Source organism: Macaca thibetana, chromosome 7 (assembly GCF_024542745.1).
Source record: "Macaca thibetana thibetana isolate TM-01 chromosome 7, ASM2454274v1, whole genome shotgun sequence".
Lineage (NCBI taxonomy): Eukaryota > Metazoa > Chordata > Mammalia > Primates > Cercopithecidae > Macaca > Macaca thibetana.
In genome coordinates, this window is record NC_065584.1 from 53306757 (window position 1) to 53334279 (window position 27523).

Below are 27523 nucleotides of genomic sequence, written 5' to 3' on the forward strand. Positions count from 1 at the left end.
CTATATCTAGATTTCCATCTCTTCATAACTTGCTGTCTGTATGATATTCCACTGGGTTGCAATGAAAAAAATCTTTCTGGTTATGTGTGGTGAGCAAAAAAATTGGAAAAATTTGGGCTTATGGGATAAGAAGTCTGAGCTCCGTAATGAAGCATATAAGGCCCTCTATGATCTGATCCCTTGCTGATTCATTTCTAATTCACACCACTGTCTTGCACTTATGTTCCATTAATACAGAATTGCTGCTGGTTTCACCTGAGACACGAAGCTTTAGTTTTCTTTTCTTTTTTCCATCTCTGTGCGTTTCCTCATTCTGCACCGTTTCCTTGGACTGCCAGTTCTACCTTCGTTTTGCCTGGAGAACTTCTGCTCCTCATCTAAGGCCAACTTAGGAAACACCTACAGCAGGAATCCTGCCTAAATGCTCCCGGGCGGGCTGGCTGTCCTTCTTCGACCTTTCAGAACATCCCACACACATCCGTTTACAGAGTTATAATAAAGTAATTATTTATTTAGGTGTTCATTTCCGGCACTATACTAAGTTCTTTCAGTGCAGGTACTATCTTATTCATCTTTGTATGTGAAGCGAGAAACGCGGTACCTGTAACAAACTAGGCACTCATTCAATAAATAATTTGTTGAAAAAATAAACGCGAGGAGGAAGGAAAAATAATCAACTGTGCGGACAATGTCAGTGCAACGCAGACTCCGGCCATCAGAGGGCGCCGGGGCGGCTGGGCTGGTGCGCAGGCGCGCTGAGAGGGCTGGCGACGAGGCGGTATCGGCGGCGGTCGTGGCTGTGGCCGGGGGAAGTGAATGGTTTTACCCAGAGGGCCCTGCGCCGCCTTTCTCCGCTGGCACCGGCGCTGCTCCCTGCTCCTCCTCCCTAACCATGGCGTTCACGTTCGCGGCCTTCTGCTACATGCTGGCGCTGCTGCTCACTGCCGCGCTCATCTTCTTCGCCATTTGGCACGTGAGTAGCCGGGGCTGTGGGAGGGAGGGCGAGGCGGCAGCGCAGCTTCTTTTCGCCCGGGGCTCGCGGTCGGGGCCGCCACGGCGGCGGGTGGTTTGCTCGCCAGGGTTGCGGTCCGGCTGGTGCGGGCCGCGCGGCGTAGGGTCTGCGCGCCATCCATCCGCGGTCTGGGGGCCGCGGGTACTGGAGGAGCCTGGGCGCGCGGTCGCCCGGTGGATGCGCCCGCGGTGTCTTGGCACAGGCCGCGCGCACCGCTACTCCTCCCGGGCTGGGTGGGGCGGCCGCGGTCCAGGCGGGCCCCTGCGGTTCCGCGCTGCGCTCTCACCGACCTCTGCTGGCCCGCGGCCCCACATCCCCGTATCCCCGCATCTCCGTATCCCTGCATCCCCGGGGAGGATGTCAACGGCGCGGTGATACGGGCGTAGTGTGAATGAAGTTTTCCTAATTTTTGTTAATATAGATTGGCTTTCTTTTAGGGTTTCCACAGAACTGTGGCCAAAATGTAACCTACTTAGGGTGAATTTCCAACTCTACTTCTCAGCACTTGTTGGGTGCTCTTCAAATCAAATTACTTTTTTTTTTTTCTTTTTCCAGATTGTTGTTTCCTGGTGAACTTTGATGCAAGTTCGATTGATTACTTTGTTGATTGCATGTCCGCGTTTCCCCCCCAAATCATACTTTGACCGCTGGAATTTCAACCGGCAGCCTTCCAAGCCACCCTTATATTCAGGATTGCTTGATTTAGTAGAGGGGGTTTTCTTTGATTTTGAGTTGCTCAGAAACCTTAAGCTTTTCGAGGGCGGTATTTATTTCTGTTACACACATCATCATCACTGTTGCAGGGTGGAAGCACAGCATTACTGGTCCAAAGTCGTAAGTTCCCAGCGACATAGTTCTACAGAGATTTTTAAGAATTTCTGTTGCTTTAGCACAAAATTAAAAGCATTGAGAGCCCTCTGGAAATCATTCATTAAAAATTTATCTCATACTTGCTTCTCTTTTCCCCGTATTCCAGTACCTTCTCCTATACTGCTTTTAATTTGAATGAACACGTTCACTCTTATGTAGATTTTAAGTCAGGTTTCATCATGCCCGTAACAAGGATTTCTATGAAACATAAGGAGGGGCAGAATGTTTCAATAGCAGCAGCGTCTTATGCAAAAAAAATCTCGAAAGTGGAAGCATATCACAATCCATTCTTTTTGCTAAGCAGTGTGGTTATGTTTATAATTATTTTAGGACCTGACTGCTTATTGTAATCAGGAATACTTACGTAGGCTATTAACTGTGTCAGAAATAACTGCTAACTCAGAATGCTTGTCAGTAAGAGCCAGTAATTTGAAGAGCATCTTCAGCTCTGCTTTGGTGGGAGAACAATACCAAAGATAATTTGGGATACAGACTAGCTCAGCCTTAGTAAGCCTGTGATGAAAATGTGTGGTTCCATGGCTGGGCGCGGTGGCTCACGCCTGTAATCCCAGCACTTTGGGAGGCGGAGGCGGGAGGATCACGAGGTCAGGAGTTGGAGACCAGCCTGGCCAACATGGTGAAACACTGTCTCTATTAAAAATACAAAAAAATTAGCCAGGCGTGGTGGTGGGCGCCTGTAATCCCAGCTACTCGGGAGGCTAAGGTGGAGGAGAATCGCTTGAACCCGGGAGGCAAAGGTTGCAGTGAGCCGAGATGGCGCCACTGCACTCCATCCTGGGCCAAGACTCCGTCTCAAAAAAAAAAAAAAAAAAAAAAAAAAAGACAATGTGTGGTTCCATTCCATCTGTAGATGTAGCTTTAAGTCACTCTCTGCTTGATGGGTATTCCTTTTTTCTGGAATGAGGGGGATTCTTAGAGCTCTGGGGTAGCCTTTTCCACATTTGTACGTTTTGGACCAAGTAGTGTTTGGCTTACGGAAAACCTGAACTGCACTTTCAAAAAATGGGTAATTTAATTTCAGCTTCGAAACAAATGCGTGTCTGGGCGAAGTAAATAATTTTAAGTCGTGTTATAGAATTAAAAAAAACATTGTACCACAGATTCGTGGAGAGCTTTTTTATGCTTAGGGATTTCTTCATTCGGAGACTTAGTATCCTTTTGGAAACAATTCTAAATAGATAGTTTTAATTTTTCTGTTATCCATATATCCGTATGTTTATCATCTTAGGTAGTATCTTAGTCCATTTGTGTTGCTATAAAGGAATACGGGGAGGCTGAGTAATTTACAAAGAAAAAAGATGTTTATTTACCTCAGGATTCTGCTGGCTGTAAGACTGGGCATCGGGTGAAAGCCTCAGCTTGCTTCCACTCATGGTGGGGGAATAGTGTATAGAGATCCCATAGTGAGAGGAAGCAAAGGAAAAAGAAGGGGAGGTGCCAGGCGCTGTTTACTAGCCAGTTCTCTTGGGTACTAATAGTAGAACTCACTTATTCCCTCCAAGATGACACCAAACCATTCATGAGGAATCTGCTCCCATGACCCAAACACCTCCCGTTAGATTCCCGCCTCCAACATTGGGGATCAGATTTCAACCTGAGATTTGGAGAAGTTAAACCAAACTCTAGCAGGTAGTTGAAGTAACTTTCAGAAGACTCATTTTACAATTTTTAAATTACATTCCAAAAATCTTATTTACATTAATCACTGTATTAGAGAATGTTTTTTATGCTGATGATTATATCTGTCAATTTAGTCCTAATTCATGTGATTGATGCTCTGTGGAGAAGAGTCGGGAGCATAGATTGTTTGAAAACTTAAAAGTTTAGAAGTCATTCCTTAAATATGTGTAACAAGTTGGAAGGTATCCTGAATTGTGTACTTGGGCATCATTAGGGATTTATCTGTTTTATTTTTGTTATACTTCTGTGGGAAATTTTGTGGGTGTCTTTGCTCAGCCACATAGCTGCAAAAAGATTTGAAAACCATTAATTTAAGAGTCTTCTCAGAAGAGTTTCGAAAACCCTAACCTATAGCACTCAAAGAGAAACCCATTCAACAACATACTTAAAAGATCCCTTGTAGCTGGGCACGGAGGCTTATACCTGTAATCCCAGCACTTTGGGAAGCCAAGGCAGGCGGATCACCTGAGCTCAGGAGTTTGAGACCGGTCTGGGCAACATGGTAAAATCCCGTCTCTACAAAAAATCCAAAAATTAGCCAGTCGTGGTGGCATGCAACTGTAGTCCCGGCTACTCCGGAGGCTGAGGCAGGAGAATCATTTGAGCCGAGGAGGTGGAGGTTGCAGTGATCCGAGATTGTGCCACTGCACTCCAGCCTGGGTGACAGAGTAAGACCCTGTCTCACAAAAAAAAAAAAAAAAAATTCTCTTGAAGTCACCTGAAGAAAATATCCAATTAAATGTCAGTTTTAAAGACAGGTTTTGTATTCTGTTAAGTTGAATCTTGTTATTGACAAATACTTGTGATTATGATCCTTGTCTTGAGCTTTATTACTAAAATGTATTGGGGATATATACCACGGCTGACATCAAGTAGCTGACTAATCATGTCCATAAGTAATCAGAAATTAGTATTTTCTAATTACACACACACACACACACACACATATATATATATATATATATATTTTTTTTTTTTTTTTTTTTTTTTTTGAGACAGAGTCTCGCTCTGTCGCCCAGGCTGGAGTGCAGTGCCGGATCTCAGCTCACTGCAAGCTCCGCCTCCCGGGTTTACGCCATTCTCCTGCCTCAGCCTCCCGAGTAGCTGGGACTACAGGTGCCCGCCACCTCGCCCGGCTAGTTTTTTTGTACTTTTTAGTAGAGACGGGGTTTCACCGTGTTCGCCAGGATGGTCTCGGTCTCCTGACCTCGTGACCCGCCCGTCTCGGCCTCCCAAAGTGCTGGGATTACAGGCTTGAGCCACCGCGCCCAGCCTCACATTTATATTTTTAACATTTGTGTTAGGTGTCATTAGCCAAGGGAAATCCCTTCTGGTGAGTTCTGCACTTTTTTTTTTTAATCCCAAGTGCGATTTTTTTCACCCCTTCCTTCCATTTAATGTTTATTGAGCACTTACCTATGTGCCAGGCACTATTTTATATTTTAGGCCCTGGGACATAATAGTAAATATAACAATCTTTGTTCTTTTAGAGATTACATTCTAATGTTTTATTATTTTCCTTCTATTGCTATTTGGTTGGAGTTTTTATTCGGGCAGGTTGGTGAATTTTATAGAACTCTAGAAATTAAACTATCTTTTTATAAAACTAAATTTTAACAGGGAAATAAACAGTCATGTTAAAAGATGGAAATATGTAACTTTACTGATTACTGATAATATTGAGCAACACTTTGACATGTAAAGATACTATTCCTAACTCATTAGGGGAAGGGTAGCTTAGGTTGTGTGTACCTGGGATGAGTAGTGTTAGCAACTAACATGGCTCCCCCATCAACTTGCTGCCTTTGTCTTCTTTCTTTGACACCTGAAATGATGCCACAAAGTGATGCATAGCCCCTATTTTGACTCTTAACGTACATTCTAGTGACCCTTGAGGTTGAAGACACATTCCTCCAGAGTGTGGACAGAAGCATCCTTACAAATGTATGTGTTTGTGCACAAATGGGAACAAATTGAAGAGTTAAAATCCATCTCTAGTGTCCCACTGAGCACTGTGCCAAGGGAGGAGGAGCATGCACAGATAAATAAAAATGGTCCTTCTCCCTGAGAATGTAGAGGGGAGGACAGACTTGTGTGTAAATACCACACTCATGGCAATGAGAAAAGCCATATTGATGGCATTATAGAGTCCCATGCTGTGTGGAGATGTGGACAGGGATGCAATTACTTCTGCCCAGAGGAGTTAGGAAAACCTACAGAAAGAAATTGGCATAGGAAGGTTTGTTTTTTTTTGTATAAAGAGGAATTTGGATAAACAGTTGAAACGACTTTTCTACTCAGAAGATTATTTCAAGTAGAGATAAGTTGAAATAACTTGAGCAGAGGCATTGGAGAAATTGAAAATTGGAGGTATTTATTACAGTGATACCAAATTTTAGTGATACTGAGATAAGAATGTTTTCACTTCTTTAAATTGGATTCTGGCTCTTCTTTTTGTCATATATGAGTTTAGTATAAATTGGTATTTGTGATCTCGGTGTACTTTTGTTCTTGTTTTATTAACTTTAGTAATTATTTGAATATGGGGCAGGTTTGTTGCTGTTTTTAATTAAAGTGAGTGTTCCTAACTGTTTTAATTTTATTTTAGATTATAGCATTTGATGAGCTGAAGACCGATTACAAGAATCCTATAGACCAGTGTAATACCCTGAATCCCGTAAGTTATAATATAGGATTTATCTTTAGATTTTAAAAAATATATTTGTTTTTAACTTGATGTAATTTGAAAATGGCCAGTATTCTGAGTAGCATAATATATTTGTACTTTTTGAAGTAGGCAGAAGTTAAAAAATCTTTTTCCTGTCATGCTTGACTATTCTATTATTAATCTGCTGGTGGTCTTGTCAGCTGTCATACTAACATTCTTCCAATCTGCTTTTTACATTGTCGGCCAAAGACAGTTGAAAAGGTCAAAAAGATTAAAAGAGTCAAAATTGCATTAAAGGTGTGTACTGCTTTTTAGTTTAATGTTTTAATGCTATATTCATTTCATGGGGAGGGTTAGGGCATTTGTATTTGTAATGTTTTGTTCAGTGTGCTCGTTCATATGCCTGTTGAGGTTTATGATTTCATGAAATTTCATATTTTATGCAAATATATGCTTGCTAGCCCGGTCAAGTAGGGAAAGCTGTTAAATGCGTATGCGTTTTTTTTATGTTATAGCCATAGGCACTTCTATGTGAAATTATTTAGTGCAGTACTTGAAAGTTGGTTAACATAAAATGACTAATAGATGGTGAGATGATTCTTGGGTTGTGACTTATGGTGAGGTAGTATGTGAGTGACATCTTTAGTATGGACTTATCTGCCATATCTAGTTTGTCTTTGGTTTGCATATTCTGGAATAAATGAGTCATTCTTTCAGCTGATGTTTATTCAGAGCCTGTTAGGTGGATACCTCTGTTCTGGGGGCTCTGGGATCTCACAGTAATGCCATTCTTTGGACTTAAGGTGCCATAATTTTGTAGATAACAATTTGTATACAAATGTCTACGTAGTTATTTCTAGTGTATATTTACTTTCTATTTCTGAAACAGGCCTGAAGTTCTGAGCCATCACGAATTTAGTGCTGATGTAGCTCCATTGTGCTTGGGGTGTTTGAAAAAATATATATGTATGTATTTTAAAATTTTCTTTTGAGATGGTGGGGGGGATCTCTCTATATTGCCCAGGCTCGTATCAAACTCCTGGGTCAAGTGATCCTCCTGCCTCAACTTCCTGGGTAGCTGGGATTACAGGCGCACACCAAGGTACCCAGCTTGTTTTTTGTATTTTTGAATGCATTTAGGAAGATTCTCCTTTAGCCTGTGTATTTGATTGTGCCTGATTGGTCAGGAATTGAATGGTTGGTTGTTTATAAGAAAGCCATCGGTATGTCTTCAAGAAATAAAATACAGTAATTCAGCTTTAAAAATTACTTAACGAAGGGGAGAGTTTGTGTAGATTTTAGTTGTCTAGCATACTAGTGTACTAGCACTAGTGTGCTAGAGGGATTTTATTTGGAAAAGCATCTAGAAAGTTAGTTTGGTACTTTATTATTGTTTCCTAGATAACTGTGGATGGTGGAAGAGATTTCTAGTTTGTCTTTAGAGAACTGTTACAGTAAGAGTTGATGTAGGTACAATTAAAAGTATTAACTTATTAGCTGTTTCTTTGCTGTTATGAAACAAGATATGAGTAGATGAATTTGCCTTCTGTTGGAAAGTAGTAAGTGTTAATTGTAAAACATTTTAACCTAAGTAGTTGAAGTTGTTACCAGGAAATGAAGAAACTGAAATTTCCCCTTTTGATAGCTGTTTATTAATAGTGTTCTATGCTGTTTGTCTTTTCATTACTTCGAATAACCAAATGATGATGAAGGTAAAAATATCTGAAATCAGATGAGGATTTTCCTGGGTGCTAGGCTCTGTGCTAAGCACTTTGCCTGAATTTTTTAATTTAATTCTTATGACACTCCTGAGGTAGGTATATTGTTATCTCATGAATAGGAGAGTAAACTGAAGCTTTGCCAGGTTAAAGCACTTTGCCGAAGGTTATACCCCTAAGATAGAGTCAGCATTTGAACTCAAGACAGCCTAATTTTTGAAGCTCAAACTCTTGTATTTTCCTAATGTATTGTAAATTTAGGAGGGACTGGTTTCATTTTAACAGGTAATGTGCGATTCCTGGCTTTTCTTAATGGAAAGAAATTCTCACTGAGAAGAGACATGTGCTTGGGACATCCTAATGCTGCAGGAGGTTGAAGGCCATTTTTATAGCAGCACAGGTTGCCTTTTGGATAGGGTGCCGATAATTGGCTGAATAGCAGTGCATCTGACAGTTTTCCCTATTTAAATTTGTTTTGACAGTTCTGCCAAAGTATGGGGGAAGACAAATATCACCATTTTTTAAATTGTGAACTTTAACAAGAGAATATTATGTTTTGCATGTTTAAATACTATCATTTCAGCTATATTTGCATGAGGTATTTTTTCTGGATACTAGTTTCTGTTTGAACCTTGGTTCCTAAATGGAATAATTTTTGTGTCACTTAAGGGGAAATTTTGTCATTAAAGAATGCTCGGAGAGGGTTGGTTTTTAAGAGAGATGGGTAGTAAATGTTTCTGGACTCCTTTTGAGGAGAAGGGAGGGAATAACATTTGTTTCATATTAGAACTGGTAGAGTTGTAGGTTATCTTTATTAACACTTTTTATTAAAGTATATTAAGAGCGGGAGGGGGTTATGCTTTCTTCAAAATCATTCTTTCCATACTTCAGTCTGTAAGTGTAGGGTAAAACCTTGCATGATGATTTGTCTGTTAGATATCAGTTGGCTTTTTAGGACTGAAATAGGCTTATTATATTTTAGAGACAACATCTGTAATTTAAACAAGTATTACAAAAGCAACTGTAGTGGAATTCTTAATAAAATGTATGTTTTTCATGGTTTGTTCTGGTTATAGTCCTTGAGTTTCGGAGTCCTATAGCCATTTTCTTGTTTAGAGAACTTTGATCTTAAATAGATGCTGGCTTAAATGTTAGTTAGAAGTTTATGTACATATGCAGAGTTTATCTTTTATTATAATGTTTAAGTTTGTAGAAAGTATTTGGTTAGTGGTATAGATTAGTTGTTTACCTGGATTTTATCTAAAATAGTATTCATTAAAAAGCCCCTTCTACAGCTTTAAATTGGAGAGAGTAATTTGGGAGTATGAGAAAATGGGCCTGAGTATATAGTATGATTACAATCTCTACAGCCATGGTTTCCCCTCAGGAGTGAGCTGATGATGATAAGTATTCACATGATTTCCATTTGGTATGAAGTAAACATTTGAGAAACTGGCTTTGTAGCTGTGACTTATAGGAGATACTTTGGCTGAAACTTGCAATGAGAGGTGTTGGTATTTTTATTTCACAAAGTTCTCAGGCTGAAATCTTTAGGATGGGAAAGATAATTTAAAATAAAGCATTAACTTGTGGTCATTTTATAAAAAGCATTTTGCTTGATTAATTTTTCTTCACTTAATACTACCTACTACCAAAAGGTTTATTTTGTTTTTGGGTTCTGAGCTTCTACTGGTCTTCTGTTGTGTCTTACCTTTTTGTTGGCAAGCAGGCGTAAAGAAACGGAAAGGCCACCTAAGAATGAGAACTTGGGAACCTGGAAAATCCTAATTTCATGGTTAAGAACTCAGTCTTTTCCCTCCTACATTGCAGAAAGCAAATCTTTTACATTTGTGCATATTAGTGTTCTTCCCCCCACTGTGCTGAGATTATTGGCTGATTGGCTTTCCATTAAAAACTTACTTCTGTGGGAATGCGATGTGGTTTGCTAAATATTGTGTATGTAGCATTTCTGGTTTCTGTTAAAGGCTTAAAAACACCGATGTGTAAAATTCTAAAGGGGAGTTTTGTTTCTGTGGAACTTTTAATATGTTGCATGTGATCAGATATCTCATTTTTGTACTTCTATCATTGTTGAATGGTGGAAAGAAAAAGTATTCTAGTTGACTAGCAAATTGTTTAACAGTCTGGGTGGTAACTTTGTATAATTTGATCTATTACTCTAAGAATTTGAGCTTTAAATTTTAAGTCATGTATCTTACTATGTTACGTTAGTGCAAGCTATATACTCTGGTCAGTTTGCCTGTAATCCTACTTTTGGTAAAAAGTTAAACATGGAAATAAAACTCAGTAGCATCTTTTATTTCTGAGTCTAAGAAAACAGTGATTTTTCATTATGGAAACTTGGTTGCCACCTGCTTTCCAGATTAGCAGTTAACTTAATGCCGAGGCATTTTGATCACTGGCCTGTGTTTTCCTTCCAGCTTGTACTCCCAGAGTACCTCATCCACGCTTTCTTCTGTGTCATGTTTCTCTGTGCAGCGGAGTGGCTTACACTGGGCCTCAACATGCCCCTCTTGGCATATCATATTTGGAGGTAATGTTTAGATACACTTTTAATTTTTTAAAATGAAAACTTAAATATACTGCGGTTGATATGGTTATCTCACATGCTAGTTACCTACATAAAAATGGAAGCTTAGTTGGCATTTATTTTTTAAAAAATCAAGTGGATGAACAAAAACTGTTTCAATACCTCTTACAGAGCTTTATTTTTAAAGGAATTTTTTTTTAAAAAAGTGAAGTATAACTTAGTGTTTTGCACAAGTCTGAAGTATGTAGCTCAATGAATTTTTACATATGTATACACCTGTTAAACCACCACCCAGATCAAGATACACAACAGTTGTGGCCTCCAGAGCATGCACTTGTGTCCCATCTTAGTCAGTTACCCTCCACACCTCCCAAGACCACTGACCTCTATCAACTTAGATTAGCTTTGCTTGTCCTTGAACTGCAGATAAGTCAAAATGTACAGTGTATGTCGAATTTCTTTCTGTGTTTATGACTAACTTAGGTTATTTGTAAAAGGTAATATTTTTAACTTCCATAGTTATATCTGCAGTATATAGAGTTAGAAGTTTTTGTTTTAAATAGGCATGTCAAAACCTTATTGCCCTTGATTTTAGGAGATATATACTGAAGAAATATTTAGGAGTAAAGTGGTATCAGGTCTACAATGGACTCTGAAATGATTCAGAAAAAAATGTACTTGGCCGGGTGCAGTGGCGTACGCCTGTAATCCCAGCACTTTGGGAGGCCGAGGTGGGTGGATCCACGAGGTCAGGAGTTCAAGACCAGCCTGGCCAAGATGGTGAAACCCTGTCTCTACTAAAAATACAAAAATTAACCAGTCATGGTGGCGGGCGCCTGTAATCCCAGCTACTTTGGAGGCTGAGGCAGAGAATTGCTTCAGGCTAGGAGGTGGAGTTTGCAAGATCGTGCCAGTGCACTGCAGCCTGGGCAACAGAGCGAGACTCCATCTCAAAAAAAAAAAAAAAAAAAAAAAGAAAAAATTTACTCAGGGCCAGGTGCAATGGCTCATCCCTGCAATCCCAGCACTTTGAGAGACTGAGGCAGGTGGATCACTTGAGCCTAGGAGTTGGAGAACAGACTGGGCAACATGGCAAAATCCCCTCTCTACAAAAAATACAAAAAAATTAGCTAAGCATGGTGGTGTGTGCCTGTAGTCCCCGCTACTTGGGAGGCTTGAGGCAGAAGGATTGCTTGAGCCCAGGAGTCTGAGATTGTGGTGAGCCGAGATTGTACCACTGTATTCCAGCCTGGGTGACAGGGTAAGACGCTGTCTGAAAACAAAACAAAAAAACAATACTCAGAATGAGAAAGAGAAGGATAAAGCAAATATAGTAAAAATGGACATTTGAAATATCTGGGTGAAAGGTTCTTACATCTTTTCTGTAAATCTAAAATTATGTCCAGATAAGTAAAAGCAAAACACCTATTTTCTTTTTACAGTTCTTCCTGTTTTTCTTGGATTTCTGAAAAGGTAGAGACTAGATGAAGCTTGTTTAGCTATCTCATTCTGCTCATTAGGGACTCTACTTTTAAAATTAAGATGGTAAAAGAAAAGCATTTTACCCATAAGTAAAAGAATGCTTCCCTGTGTGGACCACCTTTCGTAACAGATGTTTTAGAAGACAGACCCGCTTTCTTATCTGAACGTTTGCTGCCCTTTCTGAATGCCTAATAGACTGTGTTTATTCCAGGTATATGAGTAGACCAGTGATGAGTGGCCCAGGACTCTATGACCCTACAACCATCATGAATGCAGATATTCTAGCATATTGTCAGAAGGAAGGATGGTGCAAATTAGCTTTTTATCTTCTAGCATTTTTTTACTACCTATACGGGTAAGTTGAAAAGGTAAAATGAAATATGCTTTCACTTTGCTGCTTTAAAAGTTTGCAGGCATTATGGTTTTCACACCTTAAAATCCATTCGAAGAATAACTTAGTGTCTTAAGTGTGCATGATGCACACCAGCAAATTCTCACACACTCAATGTGACCCACACTGGTGCTTATCAAGGCAGTAAACCAGTCTGCTGTCAGAGGCAGAAGGTTTGGTCAGGGATGCTGCTTCCTAAGTTCTCAGACACATTCAGTTGGTAAAGGATGGTCCTCATTCTCTGTGGCAAAGTGATGTCATTGAAGGATAGGGATGTGTGAGTTTGCAGGTTTCTGCTTGTCTTCAGGGTCTCTCCCGACATTATGTTTCATTTTTTCTTTATCATTCTTCATAAGTGGTGTGCTCTGCCCTTTATTTTCTGATTTGCTTGATTTGAGTGGTATGAATGAAATAAGTAGTTCTACCTTACAGGGTGGTGCAGTTTCTGATTTTTTTCCTTTTTGTTTTGAGACGGAGTCTCTGTCACTCAGGCTGGAGTGCAGTGGCATGATCTCTGCTCACTGCACCCTCCGCCCCACCAGGTTCAAGCAATTTCTCTGCCTCAGCCTCCTGAGTAGCTGGGATTACAGGCGTGTACCACCACCCCTGGCTAATTTTTGTATTTTTAGTAGAGAAGGAGTTTCACCATGTTGGCCAGGCTGGTCTTGAACTCCTGACCTCAGGTGATCTGCCCACCTTGGCTTCCCAAAGTACTGGGATTACAGGCATAAGCCATCGCGCCCGGCCTGATTTTTTTTCCTTTTATACTCTGATGGACTCATTGTTCCTCTAGGTCAGGATTTCTCAACTTCGGCACTGTTGACAGTCTGGGCTGTGTGGGAATTTCTGTGGGAAGCTGTCCTGTATATTGTAGGACGTTTAGCAGCATCCCTGGCCTTTACCCACTAGATGCCATTAGTGCCCTCCTGCCCCCCGATGACAACCAAAAATGTCTCTGGACATTGCCCAGATGTCCCGAGGGGCAAAATTGCCCTGGTTGAGAACCCCTGCTGTAGGTGTGTTGTAGGTGCGGTGAAATGACTGCTTATTACAACTAGAAAAGGGCACTGTTAAATGTAGAATTATATGTTTCTTTAAGCCATGTGAATATGCTTTTACACATCACTTATATAAAATACTTTCTCGTTTTTTATCAATACATATTCAACTAGAGAGGGCTTTCTCCTTGATTTTCAGAATATTTCCAAAAGAGCTGTAAGCTTTAAAAAAACAGCATAAGGTTCCATTCTCTTTTTCGTTACTTGAAAACTTGCTAAGATAGGCTTATATTCATATTCATATTTCTCTTTATACATAAGTTTCCATCATAGAAAAAGAATGGTTAGACTGAAATTTAGGAAAAAGATATTTTTGGTATTTTTATGCTTTTAGAGGCTATTACTGTGAAAATGAATATCCTTTAGTGCATATGCAGATATTACTCATGTATGAAACAAAGAAATGCTCTGAAAAGTGAAATTCTATGTGTCATTTTAATTTCCTGTTAATTTTCATTTTGTAAGTTTCCATAGCAAATGTCTGGAACAGGGCTGGCATATAATAGGCACTTCAAACATACATGTTGAATGAAAGAAATGAAATGAATGATTGAATAAATGATAAAGTTGGAGATGTGCAGTTGTGGGAAAATGTTCACCGGGATATGGTAGCACCAGGACATTTGTTCTGTTTTAAAGTTGTCTATCAAGCTTGTTCAACTCCTTTGTATTTCTGTTTAGAGATACATGCTTTTTGGACCATGCCCCTATGCCTTTCCCCTATCACTCTATGTAGAATTGCCCTTGGCAGTTCTTAAACCTAAATCAAAAGGTCATTGCCTTTTATTTTGCTGTTTTCCCCCCTTTTCTTTTTTAACTGCTTCCTAAAAGTTGCTAGTGCTTGGAGCCTTTCTCTAATGGGAAAGATCCTTGATTGATCATTCCTTTCTATACAATGGGAATGCAACTGGTACCTGCCTTCTAGGACTGCTTGGAGGATTAAGCGAGATAATGTGTATGAAAGACCTAACGGCCAGTGTGAAGTGAGCCCTCCAGAGATGCTCGTTCTATTATTAGACACGACTCCAGAGCGTGTGGTGTTTGGATGGCTTCACTAAGCTCTGATCCCCCATTAAGCTTTCAGCTGTGCTGTTCTACTTGCTAAAATTGGAAAGGGAATAGGGGACAACTACACCACATGCACTGAGCCAAGTCCTATGTTAGGCAAAAGTCCATAAATGCAAATTAAAATCACTGTGAACTTGTCATTAGTCTTTTCATTTTCTGTGATACTAGTTTGCTATATAAAGCATACTCTCTCATGCTCTTGAGTTTTTTTTTTATAATTAGGAATGTTCAAATTAACAGCTTTTTTCTTCTTTTCAGCATGATCTATGTTTTGGTGAGCTCTTAGAACAACACACAGAAGAATTGGTCCAGTTAAGTGCATGCAAAAAGCCACCAAATGAAGGGATTCTATCCAGCAAGATCCTGTCCAAGAGTAGCCTGTGGAATCTGATCAGTTACTTTAAAAAATGACTCCTTATTTTTAAATGTTTCCACATTTTTTGCTTGTGGAAAGACTGTTTTCATATGTTATACTTGGATAAAGAATTTAAATGGAATTACGTATAAATTAATATAAAATGATTACCTCTGGTGTTGACAGGTTTGAACTTGCACTTCTTAAGGAACAGCCATAATCCTCTGAATGATGCATTAATTACTGACTGTCCTAGTACATTGGAAGCTTTTGTTCATAGGAACTTGTAGGGCTCATTTTGGTTTCATTGAAACAGTATCTAATTATAAATTAGCTGTAGATATCAGGTGCTTCTGATGAATTGAAAATGTGTATCTGACTAGTGGGAAACTTCATGGGTTTCCTTATCTGTCATGTAGATGATTATATACGGATCCATTTACAAAAGTAAAAGCGGGAATTTTCCCTTCGACTTGAATATTATCCCTGTATATTGCATGAATGAGAGATTTCCCATATTTCCATTGGAGTAATAAATATACTTGCTTTAATTCTTAAGCATAAGTAAACATGATATAAAAACATATGCTGAATTACTTGTGAAGAATGCATTTAAAGGTATTTTAAATGTGTTTTTATTTGTAAGACATTACTTATTAAGAAATTGGTTATTCTTACTGTTCTAATCTGGTGGTAAAGGTATTCTTAAGAATTTGCAGGTACTTAAGATTTTCAAAACTGAACGAGAGAAAATTGTATAACCATCCTGCTGTTCCTTTAGTGCAATACAATAAAACTCTGAAATTAAGACTCACTTTCAGTGCATTGTTTGAGATTACAAATAGTATTTCTTAAACTTGCTTAATCCATAATAAAGACATGTTGCTGTCATTTTTTTAAAAGTGAAGTACTATGTTATGTTTTTTTCTGAAAAATACCATGCCTAGATCTAAAAAGGAAAATTTTTAAATGCCAAGCGCATCAACCTCTTGTCATTTGACAAGATTCATAAACGTGGATGGCATAGCATCATCATTTCTCTTACCAATTAAGAAAAATTATGGTGGCACTTAAAATATTTTACTTTTATTTTTCCTTTTTGGAACAGTCAGTTTTAAGGTAAAATGGCTTGCAAATTTGAGTTTTTGCCGCTGCTTGTAAGGCAGGTAAATTATGGCTTGCATGTTTTCATAAGCATAAATAAATCTTGTGCTTTATTTGGGATGAGGAAGTTAAGGCATTTGAAAATAAAATAAGTGGTTCGGAAGTTTCTTGAGAAGAGGATCAAAAGAAATAGAACCAATGTATAGAAATTTCACATAATGATCCAGGAAGTCTATGGATGTGTTTGTGGAAATTTTACTCTAATAACTTGTTGGATTAGATGCTGTTTTATTCTCTACTAGTGAAAAATGCTTTATTTCAGTGGTTTCCCATGGTTGGGAGAGAGAGTAGCTGTTAACTGTTCTGGGTAATGGGGGTGAGTATGTTGAGGAAGAGAGGTAGAACCAGAAGAGTGAGGAGACTCGAACCATTCCATAACAAGGAAAGCTTTAAAGACCTGGTATTTTACTGTCTGGAGAACTAGAGGGATCTGACTCTTCGTCAGTTCATGCAACAAATTATTTATTGAGTACTTGCTGGGCTCTCAAGATTCATGCTTTGAGCACAGGCAGTCATTCAGTTTCCAGTCCACCTGATTAGATCAGCATGCACTTATTTTTCTTTCTTGTTCATAAGGACTTTTGATCATGCAAGACCTGGCCAAGTCTATAATCCAGATGGGTTTCCTGGGGCTGTTACTTGAGTATTCCTGTCAAAATATTTTCATGAACCCTGCCTCTCTTAGCAAACACTACTTTCCTTCGTAAGTGTTAACAAACATGCTTTTAATAATCTATTCCAGAATATTCTCCAGGAGTAAGTTTACTGGTTGGAATTTGTGGAAGCCACTTTCTCATGTTTCCCAAATAAGATATGTAGTCCTCAGCTGATTCCTCAGAGATGATTGACAGTGAGTTTCATCCATCTTTGTGGTAGTTAGTTCGTTCCTAGGCATGTAAGTGATTAGAATATTGAGTACCTGTTCTCCTAATATCTACCCACTTTTACCATGTCAGTGTTTTTTGAATTAGATCACTTACCAAGAGAAAGCAGAAACAAAATACTTGAACCTGACAATATCTGACTGTCTCTTTTCATTGCTCTGGATTTATTTTCCACATCAATCTCTTTGGGGTGGCCCTAGCCTATTATTCATGTGGGTTCAGCTGAGGCTTGGTTAACCTGGATTTACAATCCAGTTTAAGTTAAACATTCCCTGTTTAGCAACAGCTGTTCACTTGGGTACTCTTTTTTTTTACCTTATTATAGTTACTTTTGGTATTATGTGCTTTATCTTTAAAAGCTTTCTAGCTCTAGGAAATTGTTTTCCCCATTTGTGTCTATCTGTGGTTATATCTATACCAACAACTTTTTGTTGCTATGGATACCACAGATTGTCCTGAATTAAAACTCTAACATAATAAATGTCTGTTTAGCAGTTACTTTACTGAGTAATAATACTATATCATGGCAATATGGCCCTTTAATACTAAGGAGGTTTAGGGGTAGAAATTATATGAACACTCATATCCAAATGTTATTAATGATATTTGACAGTTTTCTCAATGCTTAATGATATTCCTCACTCCCCATTCCAGGGTAGAGGAGGGTTTGGTTCCAGGCTATGGACAAACTGCTAATTTGTTTGAAGTTTGAATTATTTTTCATGGGAAAGGGAAGTGACAGGAAATGACCAAGGCTATCCACTTTTGACTTGAGTATGGGTCCAGTATTAGTAATGGTTTCCTAGGCTCACTGATTGTACCACAAAATGACAGACCTACCAGTCAATTTCATGTACCCAGATAAGGGTCTCACATGGCAACAAAGTACACAGCAGTTTGCAGTATGTGTCTCTTTTAAAGCCAGTTCTGTGTGTTCACCTTGACTACCACTCCTGCTGACAGCTCTCATAGAGCTCTTCTCTGCTCCCCAAATCAGTGTATTTTGAAGCTATGTCAAATATTTACATATAAAGGAAATAAAGTTGTATGTGCTTTGAAACCAGCAAAATATTTTCCTTTGTACAGCACCTCTCTTTTCCTTCTATGTTTATGAATAGAGTTTGTGGAATATTGCCATGGTGTAAATAATGACTTCTGTGTGTCGCTTATACCCTGTGGGGGTGAGCTTTCACTTTAGGTGTGGTTATATCCTAGCAGTGTATCAAGCCCACTCAAATAATGATCTATGTTTAAAAGTATGTGTCTAGTTTACTTATTTATGTCATTTAACATCCATAAATGTGCATCTCTCAATCAGCTGTATGATTGTAAATCAAATTTTGATGGCAAAAATATTCTAAAACAACATTCTTTAGGGGGAAAGAAAAATATGGATATCTTATCTAGCATTGCTTATAAAAGTACTCATGTTCATCCTTTTTGGAAACTATTAATCATGCTAGCCTTAGATCATTTTAAGCTCCTTTGCTCAAATCAGTCATTGATCTGCAGTATGATCAGCAGCTAGTAAGTCTGTGGTACTACCAGGATAGCTTAGAAGATGGTTCTGAATTAATACCTCAGAATAATGTCAAAAGTAAAAGAGTGGCTCTATTGCTAAATATATTGACTAGCTTTTTTATAACAATTTTACTTTGAAATTCAGAGTTCTAAAGCTAAATGTCTAAAAGAAGTAACTGCAGCTTGTTCTGCTGATGTTGGAAAATAGTATTCACCATGTAAGATCTTTGGGGTTGGAGTGAAGGTCTTATCTGCATTAATTTTGTTAATGCACATTGTAGAAGATGTAGAGAACATCTTGACATGCATAAGAATTGCATGTCATAATTTTATTGTGTAGTGCTTTTTCTAAGTATTTACATTTCTTTGGTTACCATGTTCATGTATTCTGGAGAAGTAAAATTTCTTGATTACTAGGCAGACCCTAAAACTACTAAGAGAAACATAAAATGTAGTTAGCTGTCTCTGCTCATGGTTTGTTAATATCTAAGCTAACCTTAATGGTGCTGTACCCGCTGTCCACAGAAAATGCCCTTAAGTATAGCCCTACCTTACTCCTTAGAGCTTATTTTGCTTTTGTATTTAATAAAAATTGTCTTAAATGTTTCCTTGTGTAGTTTATGCATAATGGCTGAGTCTGTGTGTTAATTTCAAATGCCGCTAGTTTGTGTATGACCAGGACTCTGATTCTCTCTCCGCCCTCTTTGCTCATTGGGGCAAAGTTTTGGGGACTATCCCACAGGTGAGGTAGAGAAAATACTTTTCCCTGGAATACTGGAATATTTAACTGGACAATTATATTTTAGTAATTGACATCTCATGTTTCTCTGTTATAGAATAGTTGATGTTTTCCCTTATAGTTAGTATTAAAGTAGTTTAGTCAAGCATTTTTAAAAATTTTTTGATTTTTGTTTGAGACAGGGTCTCACTGTTGTCCAGGCTAGAGTGCAGTGGTGTTATCATGGCTCACTCTACCTCCCTGGGCTCAAGTGATCCTCCCACCTTAGCCTCCCAAGTAGCTGGGACCACAGATGCATACCACGACACCCGATTAATTTTTGTACTTTTAGTAGAGACAGGGTTTCATCATGTTGCCTAGGCTGCTCTCGAACTCCTGAGGTCAAGCGATTTGCCTGCCTCAGCCTCCCATAAGTGCTGGGATTACAGACATGAGCCACTGTGCCTGGTCTACTGAAGCTTTGTAAATGTAGAGGCTTAAATAGGCCTTGCCGTGGGAATTGAGAGATGCAAATACTTTGAAAATTCAGTTGATTATTAAAGTATTTGATTAATCCATGCCAATATTTTCTCTCCATTTTCCTAAGTATTCATGAATAAGCTATGTACTTTTGTTGAGAGAATGATAATATATATGCTTCTCAATTTACAATGGAATTATCTCTGGACATCGTAAGTTGAAAATGTAAGTCACAAATGCATTTACTACACCTAAACTATCAAGCATCATAGCTTAGCCACCTTAAACATAGTCATAACATTTACGTCAGCCTACAGTTGGGCAAAATAACCTAACACAAAGCCAATATAATAATGTGTTGAATGTCTCAAACATTGTACTGTACTGAAAGTGAAAACAGAATGGTTGTATGAATACTTGAACTACAGTTTCTACTGGATACATATTTCTTTCACATGATTGTAAGGTTGAGAAATCCTAAGTTGAACCATTGTAGATTGGGGACTGTCGGTAAAAGATTGGCTAATGTAAATATCAATGACTATCTAAAGTTTAATAGAAATTGTGATTTTTAAATTGTATATGGTTATAATACAAAAATCATGAAGAAGGCCAGTCTATTACAGCGTGTACTTAAAAAAAAATGCCTTTCTTGGGCCGGGCACGGGGGCCCACGCCTGTAATCCCAGCACTTTGGGAGGCCGGGGCGGGCAGATCAGGAGGTCAGGAGATTGAGACCATCCTGGCTAACACAGTGAAACCCCGCCTCTACTAAAAATACAAAAAAAAAAATTAGCCGGGCGTGGTGGCGGGCGCCTGTAGTCCCAGCTACTTGGGAGAGGCAGGAAAATTGCCTGAACCCCAGAGGCGGCGGTTGCAGTGAGCCGAGATTGCGCCACTGCACTCCAGGCTGGGCGACAGAGTGAGACTCTGTCTCAAAAAAAAACCTTTCTTGCTATATAACTTTTGGTATTAATTATATGAGAAAATGAAATCCCTAGGTTAACCATTTAGATCCTGCTGGGATATGCGATCCTCCTACCTTCCTGAGTATTCTCATAAAATGTTAAGTTCTAGAAGCAGCGTATGTATAAAAGTACAGTCGGTGTCTGTATCTATGGGTTCTAAATCCGCTGACTCAACTGCAGATTAAAAATATTTGAAAAATAAAAAATACTACAAATAAAACCAATACAGTATAATAACTACACATCATTTACATTATATTAGGTATTATAAGTAACTAGAGATGATTTAAAGTATACAAATACTATGCCATTTTCTATCAGGGACTTGAGCATCCATGGATTTTGCTGTTGGGGGTGGGGTGGGGGGTCCAATCCTCTGAGGATACCGAGGGATGACTATATTAATATATTGATTTTATATTACAATACATACTAGTGCTCTGAAATTTCCAAACAGGGCTGGTAATTGTTTTGCAGTATTTTGTAATGAAATTCAAGCAGTTCATCTGCAGCAAGAAGAGTAGTGTGAGACAAAATAAAACGTTTAGTCATTGTATGAATTTTTTTTTTTTTTTGAGATGGAGTCTTGCTCTGTCGCCCAGGCTGGAGTGCAGTGGCGTGATCTCGGCTGACTGCAACCTCTGCACCCCGCCCCCGCCTGCCCCGGGTTCAAGTGATTTTCCTGCTTCAGCCTCCCCAGTAGCTGGGATTACAGGCGTGCACCACCATGCCTGGCTAATTTTTGTATTTTTAGTAGAGATGGGGTTTTGTCATGTTGGCCAGGCTGGTCTCAAACCCCTGACCTCAAGCAATTCGCTCACCTCGGTCTCCCAAAGTGCTGGGATTACAGGCGTGAGCCACCACGCCCAGCCGGTCATTGAATAATTATTTAAAAATGAAATTTTGATGTGGTGAAACTTTTGTCTTTTGTGGAAGTGCCTATGAGTCTGCAACCTGGTGGTCATTGCCAAATGGCCATGGGTTCACGCTTCTAATTACCAGTAGCCAAGAGAGCCATGTGACTACTGTAAGCCCTACTGAAACCACTGACTGACTGTTCAAACAGGTGTGTCTGTTTGACACATTGTGTGTGACCCTTGTCTACAGCCCAAATGACTGTTTTGGGTAACTCAAAGTTGAATTTAAAGATGAAAAAAGCTGTTTCATAGTATAGGGGGAAGTGAAGGAGTGAGAGAGTTGGAAATGGTTAATCTGTAGCTAAGTTCTCTATGAAATAAATGTGAAAGGATTAATCTCACTTATATAGTTCCTAGGGTGGAAAAAAAGTGGAGCGGCCGTTTGAACCAGTGAATTCCTCATCTCTGAAAATGTTCCCGCAGATAGTGAATAAACAAACACTCTTGGGGCTGATCCAGTACTGGGAGGGGGCGACTGGAAGACTCACAGGATCCTTTTCAATGCTGTAGGTCTATGAAGTAAAAAGCAGAAGTTTTGGGAGGAATAGAGAGGGAGGGGGACATTATTTAAAAGTAAGTTTGGGCACTCATACCAATTTTCTTACTTATTACTTTGTCATATGCTACCCAGTGGTTACAAACAGTAAAATGAAGTAAAAATGAAGTACTAAGTATTAAAAATAGGCAGTCAAATATTTTTCCATATGTACGTTTTCAGCATTACCTCCAGGTAAAGTATACCAGAACAACCAGTTCATTTCTAAAAGGAAAATTGCATACCAATTTTCCTATCCCAATTTTCCTGTTCCTATAAGAAATGAAAGACACAATGAGTTTTGTCAATAAAACTTTAGGAATATCTGCACATGTACATTTACATTCAAGTTGATAACACTAGTGGTTTCATTTCAATGCAAATGATGCTAGAGAACTCTGACATTTCAGACACGGTCATATAAATGCTATTTGAAATTCTTTATCTTGATACAGATCTTGATTGTGAATCTCTTGATGATAGATGTGCAGCTAATTTGTCCCGAAACTCATGAAGATAATTGTATTGCTGAAAAAAGTAAAGATACATTGGAATACACTGTGGAAAACTAGTTATCAGTGTGGGCACAATACTAGCAGGTATCAGGAATAAAAAATACTTGCTAAGCACAATTCTATATCTTTTTGGGTAAGGAAGCATTTGTATCGTGGGGAAGTTTTATCTTTTAGTAAAGCCATATACTAGTGTGAAAAACTATTGTTCTACAAGTCTCTAAAAATCAGAAGGTGAAATGAAATGTAGATGGATGTAAGTCTAAAATCCTTTCTCTCTTTACTTACACGACCAAATAAGATTTTAAAAATACATAATGACATTATTTTTGCTAATGTTTTCCCCCCCTGGTAAGGGCAGAGCACTTTCTATAGCAAGTGACTGGTATATGTAAGAAAACCCATTTCTTAATTTATAGAAGCCCTAGTCGTCTGCTTTTTGTGATGACATAATCCACTAGGAATAATTTTCATAGACAATATTTTTTAAAAACAAACTATTACTAATCTTAGCAGATAAGCAAAATAAAAGCCTTAAATAATTTATTTGGGGTTTTAATAGCTTCCCAGAAGATATTCTTACTCTGCCAATCATCTCATTTCATACCCTTATTGAGAAGAGGAAACTGCATTGCTAACACCAGCAAGCCTGTTTGCCACAGAATGCTGAGGTGATAAACTGACAGTCTGTAGTAATGTGGGCTTAATTATCAGCAATGTTAAAGAGGTGAAACATATGGATATTCATATATACATCTGGCCATGGCCATGTATTTTGTTTTCAAGAGAAGGGAGATGAACTTTTTGGATTTGAAGCATCATTTGATTTTTTTTTTTTTTTTTTGAGAAAGGGTCTTGCTTTGTCACCCAGTCTGGAGTGTAGTAGTGTGATCTCGGCTCACTGCAACCTCTGCCTCCCCGGTTTAAGCGATTCTTGTGCCTCAGGCTCCCAAGTAGCTGAGACTACAGGCACACACAACCACCCCTGGCTAATTTTTGTATTTTTCCTAGGGACAAGGTTTTGTTATGTTGGCCAGGCTGGTCTCGAACTCCTGGCCTTAAATGATCCACCCAGCTCAGCCTCCCAAAGTTCTAGGATACAGGCATGAGCCACCGCCCCTGGCCGTATCATTTGGTTTTAACATAAGGGGAGTTCTCTGTTTCAGACCTGTACAGTGGAGTGGATCTTGTATAGATTGTCCCGTTAATGACCTTATTTAAGCCCTAAGAATCAGGTTCCTTGGTGCATTTATCAGTAATTATGATAATTCACTGTTAATGACACTGGATTAGAACTCTAACCCTGGGAAGATGGGCTGTCAAGTCTAGGGAGCTGCCTAACGGCCAGGATTCTTTGGTGCCCACTCCTCTGATGAGTGGATTCTAATGCTGAGAGGGCACGCTTCCAAAAGGAAGGCACATTAGCTTTACAGAATGTAAGTGAAATCTGCAGAATCTTTTCAGTAACATGATTAATACAATATCCTTGGCATTGCTAGTGCAGTGTTTTGAAGTGTTAGGGGAATGTACATGTGGAAGATGTCCCCAGTTATCCACCGCAAAGTATAATTAGCACTGCTTTCCATTTTTTGTATTATAGTCATTTAGCTATCTTTATTAAATGTTTTGGTGATATAATAGGATCTTCCATAGATTTTTTTGGCTGAGAATCTACCCAAGAACCTACCAAGTTTACATTAATAATAACCATCTCATTGTTCTAGGTGAAAGGATCCATTCCCAAAACTGACTGGGGTAAAAACTGAGCAGTAGGTAGATCCTGGAAAAGTAAACCAAGAAGTTCAAATTTCCATTATCTTGTTTGAAATACTGTGTGCTTTTTTAGACTACCTGGATTAAATTTACATGTAAAGTTTTAAAAACTAAAAGCATAAGCAAGTGGAGTGGCATTTGAATAATGAGTGCTTTGGATTTTCATTTCACTGCCTTTTGGTTACATATGAATCTGTATGTGTAACAGTGACCCCAACCACAACCAAGCAAGCACCGCCCACCTCCTCACCTTGATGGTCTGTATTGCCCCGGATCCTCTTAGGTCTCGCAGGCTGTCTATGGCTTGCTCTGGTGATATTGTGTCAGACAGGTATAGTAGGAGACAAGCAGCTACTAATGGAACATGACAGAAAAATAATATGTTGCTAAATAATTAGTGACAAGGTAGAGCATTTTATATTTAATAAGACTTCTATTGATACAGAAGACTGGTATAATTGTTCCAAATGAATTAAAAGACTGAGACTTTTAGTGTGTGTTTTTGACAGTTAAATTATGATCTTAAATGACCATATGGTTGAATTAAAGTTTAACACTGGCTTCATTCTTTCATCCATTTAAAGTGTTCATCCATTCAGTGATTTTAGTATATTCACAGACATGTGCAACCATCACCACAGTCAATTTTAAAGCATTTCATCACCTCAGAAAGAAGTGTACCCTTTTGCTATCATCCTCTATTCCCCATCAACCCCTGCCCTAGGCAACCACTAGTCTGCTTTGTAGATCTGCCCCTATTCTGAGCAATCACATAAATGGAAACATACAATATTTTTTTGTGTGTGTCTGACTTCTCTTAGCATAATGTGTTCAGGGTTCATACATATTGTAGCTTATGTCTGTATTTAATTCCTTTTTATGATCAAATAATATTCCATTGTATGGATATGCCACATTGTTTTTATCCATTTGTCAACTGATGGACATTTTAGGCTGTTTCCATTTTTTGGCTATTATGATTAATGCTGCTATAAACATTTGTATACAAGTTTGTGAGTATATACTTTGGAGTGAAATTGCTGGGTCATATGTTAATGTTTACCTGTTTGAGGAACTACTGCCAGACTATTTTCCAAAGGAGCTGGACCATTTTACATTCCCACCAACAGCGTATGAGGGTTCGAATTTCTCTACATCCTTGCCAAGACTTGCTATTTTTCATGTTTTTTATAATACCCTTCCTAATGGGTGTCAAGTATCCACTGTAGTTCTGATTTGCATTTCCTGATGATTAATGATGCTGAGCATCTTTTCATGTGCTTATTGACTATATGTGTGTCTTGCCTGAAAAAAGGTTTATTTGGATACTTTGCCCATTTTTCAATTATGTTGTTTGTTTATTATTGTTATTATTTTTTTTTTTGAGAGACAGAGGATCTCACTTTGTCGTCTAGGCTGGAGTGCAGTGGCGTAAACTTGGTTCACTGGTGCCTTGACCTCCTGGGCCCAAGCAGTCCTCCAGCCTCAGCCCCACAGGAGCTGGGACTACAGGCATGCACCACTATGCCTGGCTAATTTTTGTATTTCTTGTAGAGATGGGGTTTCACCATGTTGCCCATGCTGTTCTCAAACTCCTGAACTCAGGTGATCTGTCTGCCTTGGCCTCCCAAAGTGCAGAGATTACAGGCATAAGCCACGACGCCCGGCCTATCTTTTTATTACTGAGTTGTAAGAGTTCTTTTTATATTCTGGATATAAATCCCTTATTAAATATATAGATTGCAAATATATTTTTCCCATTCTATGGGTTGTCTTGTCATTTTGATAGTATTTTTTGAAACACAAAAGCTTTCAAATTTAATGTCATCCAACACTAAAAAAAAAAAAAACTACTCCAGTGTGGCATTTCATGAACTCTTTTTGTTTTTCCTAGTACATTAAAAAATTTTTTAAAATTAACATATAGTAACTTCAGTATTTGTAAATAGTTACCCATGGAAACTATTTGGAAGTTACTGTATTATAACACCTACACAGGAAGAACATCAAAAAATGTTAAAAAATAAGAATGCAGGTGTTAAGACTTGTAAATGATGTTTTGCCAGAATCCTCCAGAACAATGCTGAAACTACTTCCCACTCCCAGCCAAGCTTTCCAGGGAACACCATGGTTAGGGCTGTCAGTCATCCTTTGAGTCTTAGCAAACTTACATTGTGGTTGGTTCCATTTTAATACAAAATGAGCATATGGTCTGGAAAGAGAAGTTTGTCTATTTGGAGGTTAAAAAAATAATAGAAATATATTTCTTACCAAGACAAGATCTCCCAAGTCCTCCATAGCAGCTGAAAGGGAAATACAGTTTTGAAGTTTGTACATTTCATTCCATCCCTAGTTACAACTAAAGACTTGCTCTTTCTGCCTTCTATTTACAACTCTAATGCCTAGCACAGTGTCTTGCACAGGAAGATTAATAAATATTTTTGATGTAATCAACTGAGAGCAAGGTGTGCTTCTTTCTTTGTTGGGAGGAATTCTGAATACCTCTAAACATCAAGATAGGCAGAGTCTTTTTATTGACCTCTTTAGGCTCCAAGATCCACATCTGAGAAATGGAGAATGTTACCAATAGATAGAAATCAGACGTTTTACCAACTGTCATTTTGATTATTCCTCTGTCTAAACAAAACCTGAGTGGTTACCGGACAAATGCCATGTAGATAATAACTGTTCATGTATCTAAAGGAGTTCAGAGGTAGGGTATCACTGAAGTCTGGAGCATGGGCTCTGGAGCACCACTGCCTAGGCTTGAGTCCTGGCTCTGCCACTTACTACATGTGTAAAGCTAAGCAAGTTATTTAATCTCTCTGGGACTCAGCCTTTTCACCTGTAAAATGATGATAGCAATAGTATGTACATCGGAGTGAGGATTAAATGAGGCTCACAAATGAGTGAGCATTTGCCAAGGACTTAGAACACAGCTTTGCGCAGAGTAAGAAGTAAATGAACGTTAGCTGCTGTTATCTAGCACTGTGAAGAAATTAGCAGTTTTGTATAACTAGATTTTCCAGAAAAATGGAGATTAACCCTCAGTAGCAAGACTATTCATTTAAATCATTTTCAAAGATCCTAAAAAATGTATTACATGCTTCCTAATGTACTTAGAGGGTATACTGAACCTAAATTAGTGTGGATGACTTATCATTAAGGACATCAATT

General features: G+C 38.6%; 3 protein-coding genes across 4 annotated transcripts in view; 1 reads left to right on the plus strand and 2 right to left on the minus strand.

Moving 5' to 3' along the window:
* The window catches only part of CGRRF1 (cell growth regulator with ring finger domain 1), a 1085659-nt gene that overhangs the window by 111016 nt on the left and 947120 nt on the right, over positions 1 to 27523 (minus strand). The window lies entirely within an intron of this gene.
* CNIH1 (cornichon family AMPA receptor auxiliary protein 1) lies at positions 755 to 19049 on the plus strand. 2 transcript variants are annotated; one of them, XM_050798275.1, is made up of 6 exons: positions 755 to 973; positions 6192 to 6260; positions 6501 to 6548; positions 10411 to 10523; positions 12214 to 12357; positions 14778 to 19049. In XM_050798275.1, the coding sequence occupies exons 1-6, from the start codon at positions 893 to 895 to the stop codon at positions 14803 to 14805; spliced, it is 483 nt and encodes a 160-aa protein (XP_050654232.1). In that variant the 5' UTR covers positions 755 to 892; the 3' UTR covers positions 14806 to 19049. The 2 variants fall into 2 exon arrangements, with proteins under 2 accessions (XP_050654232.1, XP_050654233.1); XM_050798276.1 differs by lacking the exon at positions 6501 to 6548.
* The window catches only part of CDKN3 (cyclin dependent kinase inhibitor 3), a 670130-nt gene continuing 664967 nt past the window's right edge, over positions 22361 to 27523 (minus strand). Inside the window, exons 7-9 of the mRNA XM_050798273.1 lie at positions 26618 to 26649; positions 24597 to 24700; positions 22361 to 22589 (exon numbers count right to left, since the gene is read on the minus strand). Coding sequence (XP_050654230.1) covers positions 22503 to 22589; positions 24597 to 24700; positions 26618 to 26649 — 223 coding nt within the window. The 3' untranslated portion in view covers positions 22361 to 22502. The remainder of the gene's footprint in view (positions 22590 to 24596; positions 24701 to 26617; positions 26650 to 27523) is intronic.